General features: G+C 44.2%; 1 protein-coding gene across 2 annotated transcripts in view; it reads left to right on the top strand.

The window, feature by feature from the left end:
* Positions 1-12,300, top strand: part of FAM78B (family with sequence similarity 78 member B) — a 103,656-nt gene extending 91,356 nt beyond the window's left edge. The window contains exons 2-3 of one of the 2 annotated variants that reach the window (XR_009688971.1): positions 2,430-3,361; positions 12,172-12,300. Coding sequence is in view for 1 of the 2 variants with exons in the window: in XM_061120208.1 (XP_060976191.1) it covers positions 2,430-2,952 (523 nt within the window). In the remaining variant the exon portion in view is untranslated. Of the gene's footprint in view, positions 1-2,429; positions 3,388-12,171 lie in introns of those variants that run through there. The other variant, XM_061120208.1, reaches the window with a different exon arrangement.
* The last annotated feature ends 433 nt before the right edge of the window (positions 12,301-12,733 follow it).

Below are 12,733 nucleotides of genomic sequence, written 5' to 3' on the forward strand. Positions count from 1 at the left end.
CAAGTTTGTGTCCATTGTGATGATTAAGAAGCCTGTTTCACTTCTCTGATCCAGAGAATCTTCCAAGGGTATCTTCCTTCTCTTCCAAGACAGGTACAAGAGTGCAACTTTATTTTATTATCTCTGTTTTCAGAAAATGTGGGACCGAACTAAGCTTTGGGCCCAAGTCTCTGCTCACGTAATTCTGTGTAGGAAAATAGAGGCAAATTATGAACTGTAAATACTCAATAGAAAAAAAATAATTGAATGGCAAGATATTCAGCCCAGAAAAGGACAGTGTTATAACAAGCCAAATTCCCCAAACGACATGCCACAGTCGGCCCAGTGTTTAGGGCAGGAGAGCGAGTGCAGTTTCACACTATTGAGAATACTTGCCCTCCAGCCCCACAGAGGAACCACAGGCCAGCAGAGCCTGGTCACTGTAACCAAAGTGAAGAAGCGGGTTGGAGCAACACAGAAAATGAGCGCCTTGTGACTGAATAATTGCAGCAACCCTTTGACTTGGGACACAAAGCTACCTCCAGGGTGGTTGTTTCGTCAACCCAGCAAGCAGTTCGGTTCTCCCTTGACCTGACCCTTGTATGATTACATCCCACTCAAACAACACTTATTATTCCCTTTTGTACAGTAAGAAGCAGCTATAGAATTATCTGGCAGCTACTCCTTGGTCCAGCTAGCACAGGTAACAAAATGGTAACAAAATCTCCAACTTTCTGCATCAAGTCAATCCATATTACTTAGTTTCTGCTAGCCATTATACACTGCAGTTATTGCCAGCAGTTATTAAGGGCATGGAGGCAAGATAATAGGTTCTTGAAGTAGTGGGCTCACCTCCTCTCCAGGCAATCCAGCTTTCCCTTCCCTTCAGGCTGGGTCTGATTAGCATTGGGAATGCTGGGGCGGGGGTCAGGGCGGGGGCAGCAGCAGGAGGCAGCAGTTAGTGTCCTTGTATGAAAGATTCTGAGACAGTTCAGTGTTAACCTGGCGATGCAGCTCCCTTTCAGGCCATTGGTATAAAGTCCTGCAGGCTCTTCTGTCACTTCATAAGAGGAAGAACTTTATATCGAACAAAACCACCTCTTTGCTGATGAGTGGCGCAGTCTCCTTTCTTTCCTTAATTATTAAATTCTTATACATTACTGAGAGTTATTCTTGGCCCCAGGAAAGGATATATGGAGGTTGCATAGCCAGACTCTGCTGACTAAATATCTGCCCCCCAGTGGGGTCCAGTCCAGCTTCCTGTGGCTGCTCTGGGAGCTGCTAGATCATTGGATAACCTGAATCCCCTCCACTCTGGCTTCTTCCAGCATCATGTAACGACACTTCAGAAGGCATTGTTGCTTAGTGGTCAAAATCATAGACTTTGGAGTCAGACAACTCCCAGCTCCACGCCTTACAACCTGTAGAACTCTTGGCATGTGCCTTAATATTTTTGTGTCTATCTTCTCAAGTATAAATGGAAATAAAGATATATTTATCTTGTGGGATATTCTGAGCATTAACTGAGATAACATAAAAAACTCAGCATAGAGGTTGGAATAGAGTAAGCACTCAATAAGTATCAGTTATGATGATGATGATGATGGAGAATGTTCCATAGCACTGGGGGAGAAACATGGGCTAAGAATATGGGCATATCTTCTCCTCCTTCCTTCTGTTCAGAGTTAGAAGCAGCCAGGAGGAGTAGTAATGTGTCCAGAATGGCGTGATTGCTGAGCTAAGCAGTTAGGCTTCCAGGCTGGACTCAGAGGTGGTGGGAGAAGAGCACAGTAGACTATGGATGCCCGTCTGTGGCTCAGCTTGCTCACGGAGGTGCCTTCCCAGAGCTGACCATTATCTCCGGTTACGAGTTTCTGTGTGCAGGTTTCCTAAACACTGGATTGGCCAATGACTAGAATGTAAACATTTTTCTCTGTTGAGTAGAAATTCTACTACTGGGATTTCATATGAAATCAGTGTAACATTAACCTTAACTCTCTTTGCCCTCCTTTCCACCTGAAACTTCCTTACAAGTATGTCAAATTTCAACCACCATCTTTTCTTAACAAGCAAACCTTACTTAAGCTCATACTTCCTGAGAAGGTATTTTTATTCAGTTGAATACCTCTAGATAGTTCATTACAATTATACTATTGCAGCTAGTTGGTGCCTTTGTGGATCTCACAAATGCTTCTTTGAGATTTTTGCTCTCTGTTGAACTACTTATGACTTAATTTAATTTGCATTGGTGTTGCATTTTATTTTTGTTCTGTTTTGATTTGTTCTCATTTAATCCTGAAGCAGGACAGCATAGAAATTTTTTACCTGAACTCCCCCTCTAAACTTCCTATTTTGCCCAAATTGACTGTTAGTAAGTGGTGGGCACCTCTCCAGCTTTTAAAAAATTCATTCAGCCTCTTCTCTTCTGTGCGTCTCTTCTGCTTTGCCAGGTCAAGCTGGGAACTGCCCGACTTGAGGGAAGGGCGAGTAAAAGCCATCAGTGACTCAGATGGGGTGAGCTACCCTTGGTACGGGAACACCACGGAAACTGTGACCCTGGTTGGCCCCACCAACAAGATCTCCAGGTTCTCCGTCAGCATGAATGACAATTTCTACCCCAGCGTGACGTGGGCAGTGCCAGTGAGCGACAGCAATGTGCCGCTGCTCACCAGGATCAAGAGGGACCAAAGTTTCACCACCTGGCTGGTGGCCATGAACACGACAACGAAAGAGAAGATCATTCTGCAGACCATCAAGTGGAGGATGAGGGTGGACATTGAGGTGGACCCTCTGCAACTCTTGGGGCAACGGGCCCGGCTGGTGGGCAGGACTCAGCAGGAGCAGCCCCGGATCCTGAGCCGGATGGAGCCCATACCCCCCAATGCACTAGTGAAGCCCAATGCCAACGATGCCCAGGTCCTCATGTGGAGGCCCAAGCGGGGGCCACCTCTAGTCGTGATCCCTCCTAAGTAGAAGCAGACTGGCCTGACTGTGTGTGGAGCATATGCCGCTGAGACACGCAGTGAGGTTGCCAGGAGTGGCAGGAGCCAAACTGAGTTTCTGAGCCAAAGCAGACCTCGTGGTTTGCCAGCCTTTGCAGCCACTTGTGAAGAGTAGAGCTGCTCCTTGGGTGGTAGAACCATAATCCTTAGGAAAAAAATCCCTTCCTTTTAGGAATAAAGAAAATCACTGCTCTGAGAGACTTGCTGTGATTACCATGCAAGTAGCCATATTTTGGAGCTGACCAGGATGATTATTTTATCTGAACTATTGACCATTTCTTTCCTGTGAGATGCAGGGGATGGAAAGAAAATTAAACAGTGCCTGTGGCAAATGCTGCTTCCCAACCAATTAGAAGTGAAAGTGAAAACATCCACACCAGGTGTTTGTAAGACATATGTCCCATTGTCTAACTGGAGGGTGCTGGGGAATGGGGCGGAATGAAAGTGAATGGGCAATGGAAAGAGGAGGGGGTAACTTTGTTACTGCAAAGTAATACCTGTGCATGTGTTAGTCAATCATCAGATCATCAACACATTCACTGAAATGAAAGAAACGCTAAGAAAACAAGACATATTTGTTCCGTTCCGCGGGAGCGCCTCCTAGGAACTGTCCAGGGTGCTGACGGTGGTTCTAGTCGATGATGATCCTAATGATTCCATCTACCCACATCTTTCCAAAATCTGTTTATTTAGAGTATCCTCAACCCCACTTTTGGATAGATAGTTTCTGAATTCTGCAATAGCTGTGATATTTGGGGCCTTCACCATGTTTTTACTGAAACCCAAATTGTGGTTTTGTTTACAGCTGCTGCTTCTCTTCCCATTACCAGCCCTAAATTTACAAAGATAATTGTTTATAAAACATGAACCCATGTAGAGTTTCGAGAACATTTCAACAAGTAAGAACAGTGTTTTACTGTAACACATCCACACATGCAGACACATGTGTCAGCATGATTGCTGGCAGACTTGCTGGCCGTATCTGCATGCATGCTTGTAGCCTTCATGCATACACAGTACGTATGCTGTGTATCTCTATGTGTTTATTTTAGCTCAGTTTCACAGAAGCTCAACTTTAACTGCTTGAGCATTTGTGAGAAAGTGCTTCTTCATGCTTAACTTCAGACTCTCTGTGAAAAGCTGAACTACTCACAGCAAACAAACCTGTATTGGTGAGATCCAACCAATAAGGATGAGAAGCTATATTCCCTCTAGTCAGGACAGTATACGTTTTTAAAGGTATCCAATCTTTGCCATAAGGATCACCACAAAAAGAACTTTTAAATCATTACAAAAGAGATTTTCCTTTTATTCTTGATAGTGCTAATTTTGGTACATAGATAGATAGATAGATCCTTGTTCAAAACCCTCCATGCAAAATAATTCTAAAACTCCCACAGTACCATTGTGGATTTTATGAGTGGATATTGCCAGCCTAATTTCAGAGATGAGAGAGTTAAGGTTCATGCGGTTATTATAATCCCATGGTTGGCTCCACGGATCTATCTTTTTTCTGAGTTTGAAGATGGAGAAGAAAAAAGCAGGAAGACTTGTTCATTACTTTTATTAAAGATTAAGTTTAGTCTCATTTACTTCAGGTTACTTCAGGTCACAGGAGTAGGTGCTTATTTACATGAGAGGTTTAACAGACCCACTCCAAATTTTAACCTCACACCCTAACCACCAACTACTCTCTTATAGACTAGTTATTGATGGCAAGCTGAGTTATTTATAACACCACATTAAAGACACATCAGTGACTCACAGAAGACCTGGAGACATTCCATTTAGAAACAGTTCAACTGTTACACTTGGATTTCCCTGTCCTTTCCTATTTCTCCTTATTTTATGGGAGAGGTAGTCTCAGAGAGCTCCATGGTTTAAATACAAAGCTGCTTAATTTTCCATGTTGACATCAGAATTAGGAATCTCTCCCTGTGATTGAATTAGATGTTACCCTTATGGAATTCTGGCGTGTGGATACTGATCCTGAAATCTAATCCTTATGGCCCTACTTTAAGAAAACCTGATATTTAAAAATCTAAAATTGTGACAAACAGAAGGTTAAAGAGGAAAGTTTTTTTTTTTTACATTACAAAATGCTACACAAGATTTCTGACCATGAAAATATGATATGACTTACACAATTATGTTTACATATAGCATAACCTTATGGGCATATCTATATTTATAAATGCTACATACTTAGTTAGACATTTTTCCCACTAAAAACTCACATTTTCTAGAGTTTTAAAAGAAATTACCCTGGGCAAGTTTTCTGGAAAATTAGGTATTAAAAAAAAATGAGAGAAATAGATAGGAAGGTACTTATAAAAGTTAAAGGTACTATGCAAATATACATTATGATTATTGTCAGTGGGAGCACTGTGAAATCTGTAGTTGGGTCTCTCAATTCTGAAGTCAGCCTGGCAGAATGTTCTATTGCTCTGCAGCCTATTATTTTAGAGTTAGAGTTGCTTTACAAGGAAATAGTGCCTTTCGGTCATTACCTTTCAGCTTAGTTGGATATTGCCAAGTGAAAGCCTCTCCAACAAGAGTGAGGTCACTTCCGTCCCCCCATCAGGCCTTTCTTCCCCTGACAGCCCCTGTGTCTGACACCAGATGCCGTCAGTTCAAAGGGGTCTGTGTGGTGCCTCGATCAGGTTTTAGCTGAGTGGTCTTACTACTATATTTGGATTCTAAACACACATACATACCACAACAGTCTCTTAGTGGCACAAGAGTTTTTAATTCCTATGGAAAAGAGCATTTTATTAAGTCACAGATTCCTCATAGATTCCTTTGAGATTTTTTTATTCCATAATCTCAAGGAAATTGAGGTCTCATCTATTCGGGGTCACATCATTCTCAGGGTCATAATCGGCAGCAGAGCCAAGAGAAGACCTGGGTCCCCATATCTCATATCACAGCATGGTCACACCCACCTGAGACCCATAGTTCTCCTCTTGGCTCCAGGCAAAACATGGTCACAATCCTTGAGCCATTCACCCTCTTAGCACTAGAGACAATCAAATCCATCCTTTAAAGAACAGTTATGTCCAAGAAATGAATGTTCCTGATTCTCTTTTATCTATACCAACTGTTTTGAGCTCTTAATCTGGGTCTTTGCAGCCATCTTACATTCCCAGCTTGTTGCTTTGGTCCACAGCACCCAAGAAGGTTGGAAGCTAGCTCTTTCTCTGTCTTCCTTTCCATTGGCCTTTTTCCAATTCCCTCTTTTCTGGAGCTAGGAATATCTGACAGGTCAAAATCATGTTCTCAGCAGTCATTCTGAGCAGTAATGTCAAAGAAGTATGATTTATGGAGTTGTTTACCAAAGGCCTCCACATGCATTTTTTTGGTCCCCAGACAGTCTTATGAGTGTAACAATAAACTGAGATCCACAGAGGTTAAGTGGATAGACACACAGATAGAAAATGTGAGGAGTTAGGATTCAAACTGAGCCATTTGGCTCCAAATCTCTTGCTATACTATACTGTGGTGCCTCTTGAGTTGTTCCCTGCCTAGAGAGCTCAGAAGAGAAGGAAGGAATGGAGAAGCAAGTCACTTTCACCTACACAGTCATGTAGTCCCTACCCGTCAACTAAGTGGGCATAATAAAATAAGAGAAATAGCACTGTTTTTTTATGTAGAAAACTGTGTAATCCACAAGGAGATTTGCCCAGAAAAAAATCCTGCCAGGGGCTGCAGTGTGGGTGAGCTGGCTGTCACTCACCAGCTTTTAGCACAGTACTGGTAATTAGTGGAGTAGGAAATCTCTCCTGGTCCCAGAATCCCTGAAACACCAAGAGCACAAAAAGGGGAGGAAAGCAAGCATCCCACAGCCGAGGTGCCAGCTGAGCAAGGCCCTACCACCCGCCACCCCTCAATGCAGCAGGAGCAGCCCATGGGGCGGAGGCATTGGAGACAATGGCTTTCCAAGCTCCAGTTGGCACATTGACTATTCTTGTTAGAACGGAGGGCGCAATTAAACATTGCCAGAGCCAGCTCCCAACTGAGTTGCAAAAAAAGATGTAAACACACACACACACACACACACAGACCTGCTACACTCACACATGTTTCAAGCTGAAAAGAAAATTAATCAAAACCCCAATGAATGCCTGAACTCTATAATTAAGCCTAAACGATCCTTAGACAGAAAGGGAGTGGAGTGAGCTAGCTCAGGGCCCAGAGATATTTTTACCCCAGAGTCTTATTGCCATTAATTTCTTTTGAGATCTTGAGTACGTCTGGTTCCAGTTTCTTAGTTAGGACATCTGCCTGTGGAAGGCCTTCAGAAGAGTTGCCAGCTCAGTGACTAGAGGACAGCCAAGGTTGTTTGGTGATCTTTAAACACTCACAAGAATGCCTCTTGAGAGATGGAGTCCTGCTGCCCACCTTGGTCAGCCATGCTCCTTCCCATGATGGGTCGCATTGCTATTTAACCTCAGTCCTCCTAACAATCCCTGTGAGGTCTACAGCACTTTACAGCTTACAGGCTATTTTCTCCCTTTTACACAGAGTATGAAACATCTCTATTCAAGATAGAAATTCTTAGTGTTGGTCTAATCCTTATATTCTTATTGTTATTAACAACAATAATTCCCATCTGATTAGTTTGTTGCAGTTTGCATAGCACAGACACAAGTACTTTTTGATTTGATTCTCAGCAATCTTGTAAGATCTAATTTATATCCCCATTTTACAGATGAGAGACTTGAAGGTCAAGTGACCTGCCCAAGGTCACACTACTACCAATGGTGCTCTTTCAATGGTGAATTTCAGTCTTCTGGCTCCTCGCCTTTCCTCTGCTCTGGTGGAGCATTTTCTCCGCTCTGTCCTGAGGCAGGGCTGACTCACTTGAGAGGAAGTCTGTGCACAGCCACCCTGATTGATCTCTGGTGCACTTTGACCAGGCAGAGTAAGCTCTCCTAAGGAATCTGGGTTCGGTGGTCTTAGGCTCTGCACTTTCAGGTGACTTCTCTCTTCTTCCGTATTGGAAAGGAGGGCTACTTGGGCTCTCTGAGGTCAGAGGCCAGAGCCCAGGACCTCTGAGTGACCTGAGTCTTCTAAACCCAGCTGATGAACTAGACCTTCAACAGATCATGTCATTCATCTCAGCCTCAGCATCGTAGTCAGGAAGACACAGTGATGTGATGTCTGGAAACACTCCAAAATGTCTGAAGTGCTGCCTGATGTAAGGTCTTGTCATGTCAGTAGAATCACGGGGCCCAGGATGAGTTGCAGGCCCTCAAGCCCCATCAATTTGGAAGCCCAAGACCATCTCAGGGAAACCCAATGTCCCTGCCAGGGGAGGCCTGGCCCTGTGGGGGATGGTGGGGGTCCCGAGTTCACCCTGCCCCCAGATACCTTGATGGTGAGGCCTGGACCCTGGCAGTCAAGGAAAGAAAGGAGACCTCTACATAGCCCTGTAGAAAGCAGCTCTGGGAAGAATTTATAGCTGGAATTTCAAGAGATCTTTCAGAAAGGAAAAGAGGCTGATCAGATCTGGGCCAGACTTGAAATCCCAAAATGACTTGCCTATTTAAACCTCCTGGAGAAGCCAGCGAAGGACAGCTACATTTTTTCTATCATGGGCTCAGGCAAGAAATACAGAGGGGGAAATTATTCTTATTATTATATGTATACATATCTTTATGTGGGTCTCCACTGGCCTCTGTGGTCTGTCTCTACACAGTTCCCATCTCTACAAGATGCACCAGATCTTGGCTGGGACTACAAGTTTGTGGGTAACATTACAGATTTGGTCACATGGGTGCACGTAAAAGGAAGAAATACTTCTTCCTACACTGCCCCCGACCCCAAGCTGTCTCAGCACACTGGAAATATAATTGGCTATGGCCCCTTTCTCTGCCTTCCCTGCCCCCCCCGGACCAGCCACAGCACTCGCTTCAGCGCTGCTTCCCAAGGCCCCCGCCCCCACATCCAGTCTGTGCCTCACTCCCAGCTTGGCCGCACCACAGACTTTCTGGGAAGAAAGGCAATTTTGCCCAGCTGGAGAGTGATCCCAAAGAGAACCGACTATCTTTTCTCACCAAGACAAACATGAAGTCAGGCCTTTGGGCAGCAGGTCACATGGCCACACAAAGGAGGCTCTTCTCTGCCTCCGGCTCCTATCTGTCCTTCACTAACCCAGAAAATGTGGCCTGACCCTTAAAACAGCTGAATACTGGGTCAGAAATGCCCAAGAGAAGGGAAAATAGACGTTCAACTTACAGCAATGAAGGGAGAAGGCCAAGATGCAGAGCGGCAGCCTAGCTGCATGCAGACCTCCCTGGGGATTGTGAGGGGCTCTGATAGTGCACATGAAGCATCTGAATAGAGAGATGGCTAAGCCTGGGGACTGAACTCAGACTGCCTGAGACCCAACATCACTGGGAGCAAGGAGGAGACAGGAGAGAGGACAGCATGCTTTGCTTTAAGCCAGACATAAACCAATCAAGGTGCCTGCCCTGGAAAATCTAAGAAGGCACTCACTCCTGTTTGTAAACACTGCTTCTGCATCTGCTGAGAGGGAGGTCCCTTCAGTGTCTGCCCTGGGCACCTGGATTGCCTTAACGCAGGCCCATCCCTGTTTCATGCCATCTTCTATGCATCGTTCTCTTCACAAAAAGAGCAGATATGGGAAGGTATTGTGAGGTCCCTCTGGAGACTCACTCTTAAAACAAGTATTTATAAGAGGTGTTCACTCTTCTAGGCTAAACAGAGTCTGCAGGTAGACAATGCTCACAGGAAACTTCAGGAGCTACTCATTTGCCTTTTGGAGTCACACATCTCAACCAACCCAGGGAGCTTGGCAAGAGGTCCCTTTGTCTGTCTGTCTGGCCCAAGAGATCAGTGAGGATGGTTAAGGTGACAAGGCAGCACTCTGTCAAGCTCTTTGAGCTCTTCCAGGGAAAGGCATTGGGGAAAACCTACAGCTGCATCAGTACATACATGGCCCTGGTGATGAGAGGAACAGCTGGTCATCTCTCCATCTGCTCTCATCCCCTCACCCCCCACCTCAAACCAATTAGAATATTCCACACAGACATGATCCAATGAAATATTAATTGGAAAAATAACAGGAAAGATAATACATGCACTTCAGGCTGAGAACTATTTCATTAAACTGGGCTTTGAAAGCAAGACAGCCAATTAGATTATTTCCCACTTCACTCCCTCACATACCAGAAACTATAGAAAGCTATTATTACTAATTAATTAGGAAATAAAGAAGGACTTTGTGTATGCGTATCCAATGAACAGGGACCAAGGCACTACCCTACCTACCTCTTCAGGCACAGCACTTACGCATGCACAGTGTACATACATGCACACATACGCACACACACACACACACACACACACACACATACACACATCAGGGACTAAAGACTCACTATCTCACCTGAAGAAACAACAAGAAAACACCACCTCCGAAAAGCCATTCACAATAGCCAAGAGAAATGCTATCCTTGGGCATGTTTATCAGAAAGGAAATGGGCCATTTCTTATGAGAGAATAAGCAACTCTAAACTCAGTTGGATTCCAAACTTCCTGCAGCCAGAACAATCTTGTCTTTTCCTCTTCAATAAAGAAAGAGTCATTTACCAAGCCTATTTCAAGTGCTCAGGAGGTCTTGTGGATGCGGAAACTTGAGAATCCCTAAGGCCTAATATTGGATTGACTTTATTAGGCAAGACTTCTCATGCAGATCACCTGCACTTTTCCATCTGTGAAATGGGAAGAAAACCTGTCCTCAGTGCCACAGTCACTCCCTTAGAGTTTTTGGGTTTGTGGGAGCACATTGACAGAGAATTCTAAGCTTCCTGTGCCTTGCCTTGGGGAAAGTTGATAGATGAAACTCAACTATGTAGTTGAAAAAAATTTTTGTGCAAAAATTATGCTAATCTAAAGGCATCCTTATTGTATAACTAATATAATAGGACTATGATAATAAATATAATAGTCATATAAAGTGATCATCACGATGATGTGACTTTTGCACACATGTATCTCTCCACTGTGGTCCATGAATAGTAGACAGATTCCGAGGTTGTCTCCAAGCCTCTGCACGCCTGTATCCACTCAGTACCCCACTCTTTCCCATCACCCACCATATGTGTCACTCTGTGGCATGCATGACATCAAAGGCTGGCAGAGCCCAGCACAGTCAGCCTCTCGCTGCAGGAAGGGGAACTGGCATTCATTGACACTAGAGCATGGCAGTCATTCCAGAGCACAAGATGAAGGGAGGGACAGTTTCCAGAATGGCTACTAGGCTATTAAGTCCCCATTTGTATATATAATGGGGTTGTTGGCAAACTTCAAACAATTGGAACAAGTTTATTTCACCATCTCTATAAGAATTTGAGATTTTTTTTTTTCTTTCTGAAACTGAAACCATGCCTAAAATCTGAATGCAACAGTGTTCATTTGGAATCACAAAAACTCATTGTGCCATTATGGTAGTACATTGCTAAAACCAACCCCACATATCAACAATACAATGATACAAAGCATAAACAAATGATCAGGAAAGCAAGAGAAGGATGTCCAATGCTTGGATTTACCTCAAAGCAACTCCTTTCATGCATTCAAAAATGCCCTTTTTATTTTAAAAAATTCAGTTCACTTCTTCTTTAGGACCACAACTTACCATATATGCAAGTACTCCCCATAAATAGTCTTTAAAAAAAAAAAAGAAAAATTGATCAACAACTTCAAGTTGAGTAATATAGACTCACATCCAAAACGTTTTAGCACAGCTCAAATATATGCCCATGCACAGGTATACTGGGATAGCCGTGGAGTTCTGGTGAATCCGCAATTCTTACAAATTACCTTGTGCCTTTGGATGCTGAGAACCAAAGCCATGGAGGGTCTGGAATTCCCACCCATTTCTGTAGACCCTTTTGTCCCTTGCTAATGGGTTATACCTACAGACGATCTAGAATCTATTATTGCTTTTGTTTAAAAACCACATAAATACTACAGACTGTCTTGACAGAGCAATGCATATGTAAATAAGTACTCATAATTTTGCATAAAAATCTCAGGGTCATTGTCCCCTTGCAATCTATTTACGAAACCCAGATTATAAGCATCTGCTTTTAAGGAATGACATTCTTTGGCCACTGTCTTAATGCCCATTTTATTTACATGTTTCCATGTCCACATACAGGTCACCTAGTAGAACAAGGCACGCCCAGGAGCAGAACCACATGGCAGAGACTAAAGAGGAGGAAGTGAGCAGTGGCTGCTGGCTCCAGAAGCTGAAGCCCTGGATAGCTGACTTCCCATTAAAATGGGCGCCATCCTGCCTGTCTCCCCGCCATCCTCCCGTTCCCTCACCCCATGACCCGTCCGCCTTCCCACCCCCCACACGCCACGCAGCACCCTCCACAGGCTGGCTGGTTGGCTCCTGGGGAGCTGTGTCGAAGTGGGAGTTGTGCTGGCTGTATCTTTTTGTGTGGAACGGTTGGGTCCATCCAGATCTCAAGTCCATTCCCACAGCTCTACGTGAAGCTGGGATGAAGTGCTGGTCAATTTGGGCTTCAGATACCTAAAATGTTCCAGGGTTGGTTCCCAAGCCCTAACTTCCCTCCCTATACTTTTGGGTGAAAAACAGAGGGAATCTATATCTCCTCTCTTTCTCCCTCCTCCACGTGGGTGGCCACTGTTAATACTCGGTCCAGATTTCTCTGATCCTTGCAGAGCCAGGGCCAAAGCAGTCGTACTTCCTC

This window comes from Dama dama, chromosome 20, assembly GCF_033118175.1.
Source record: "Dama dama isolate Ldn47 chromosome 20, ASM3311817v1, whole genome shotgun sequence".
Taxonomy (NCBI): domain Eukaryota; kingdom Metazoa; phylum Chordata; class Mammalia; order Artiodactyla; family Cervidae; genus Dama; species Dama dama.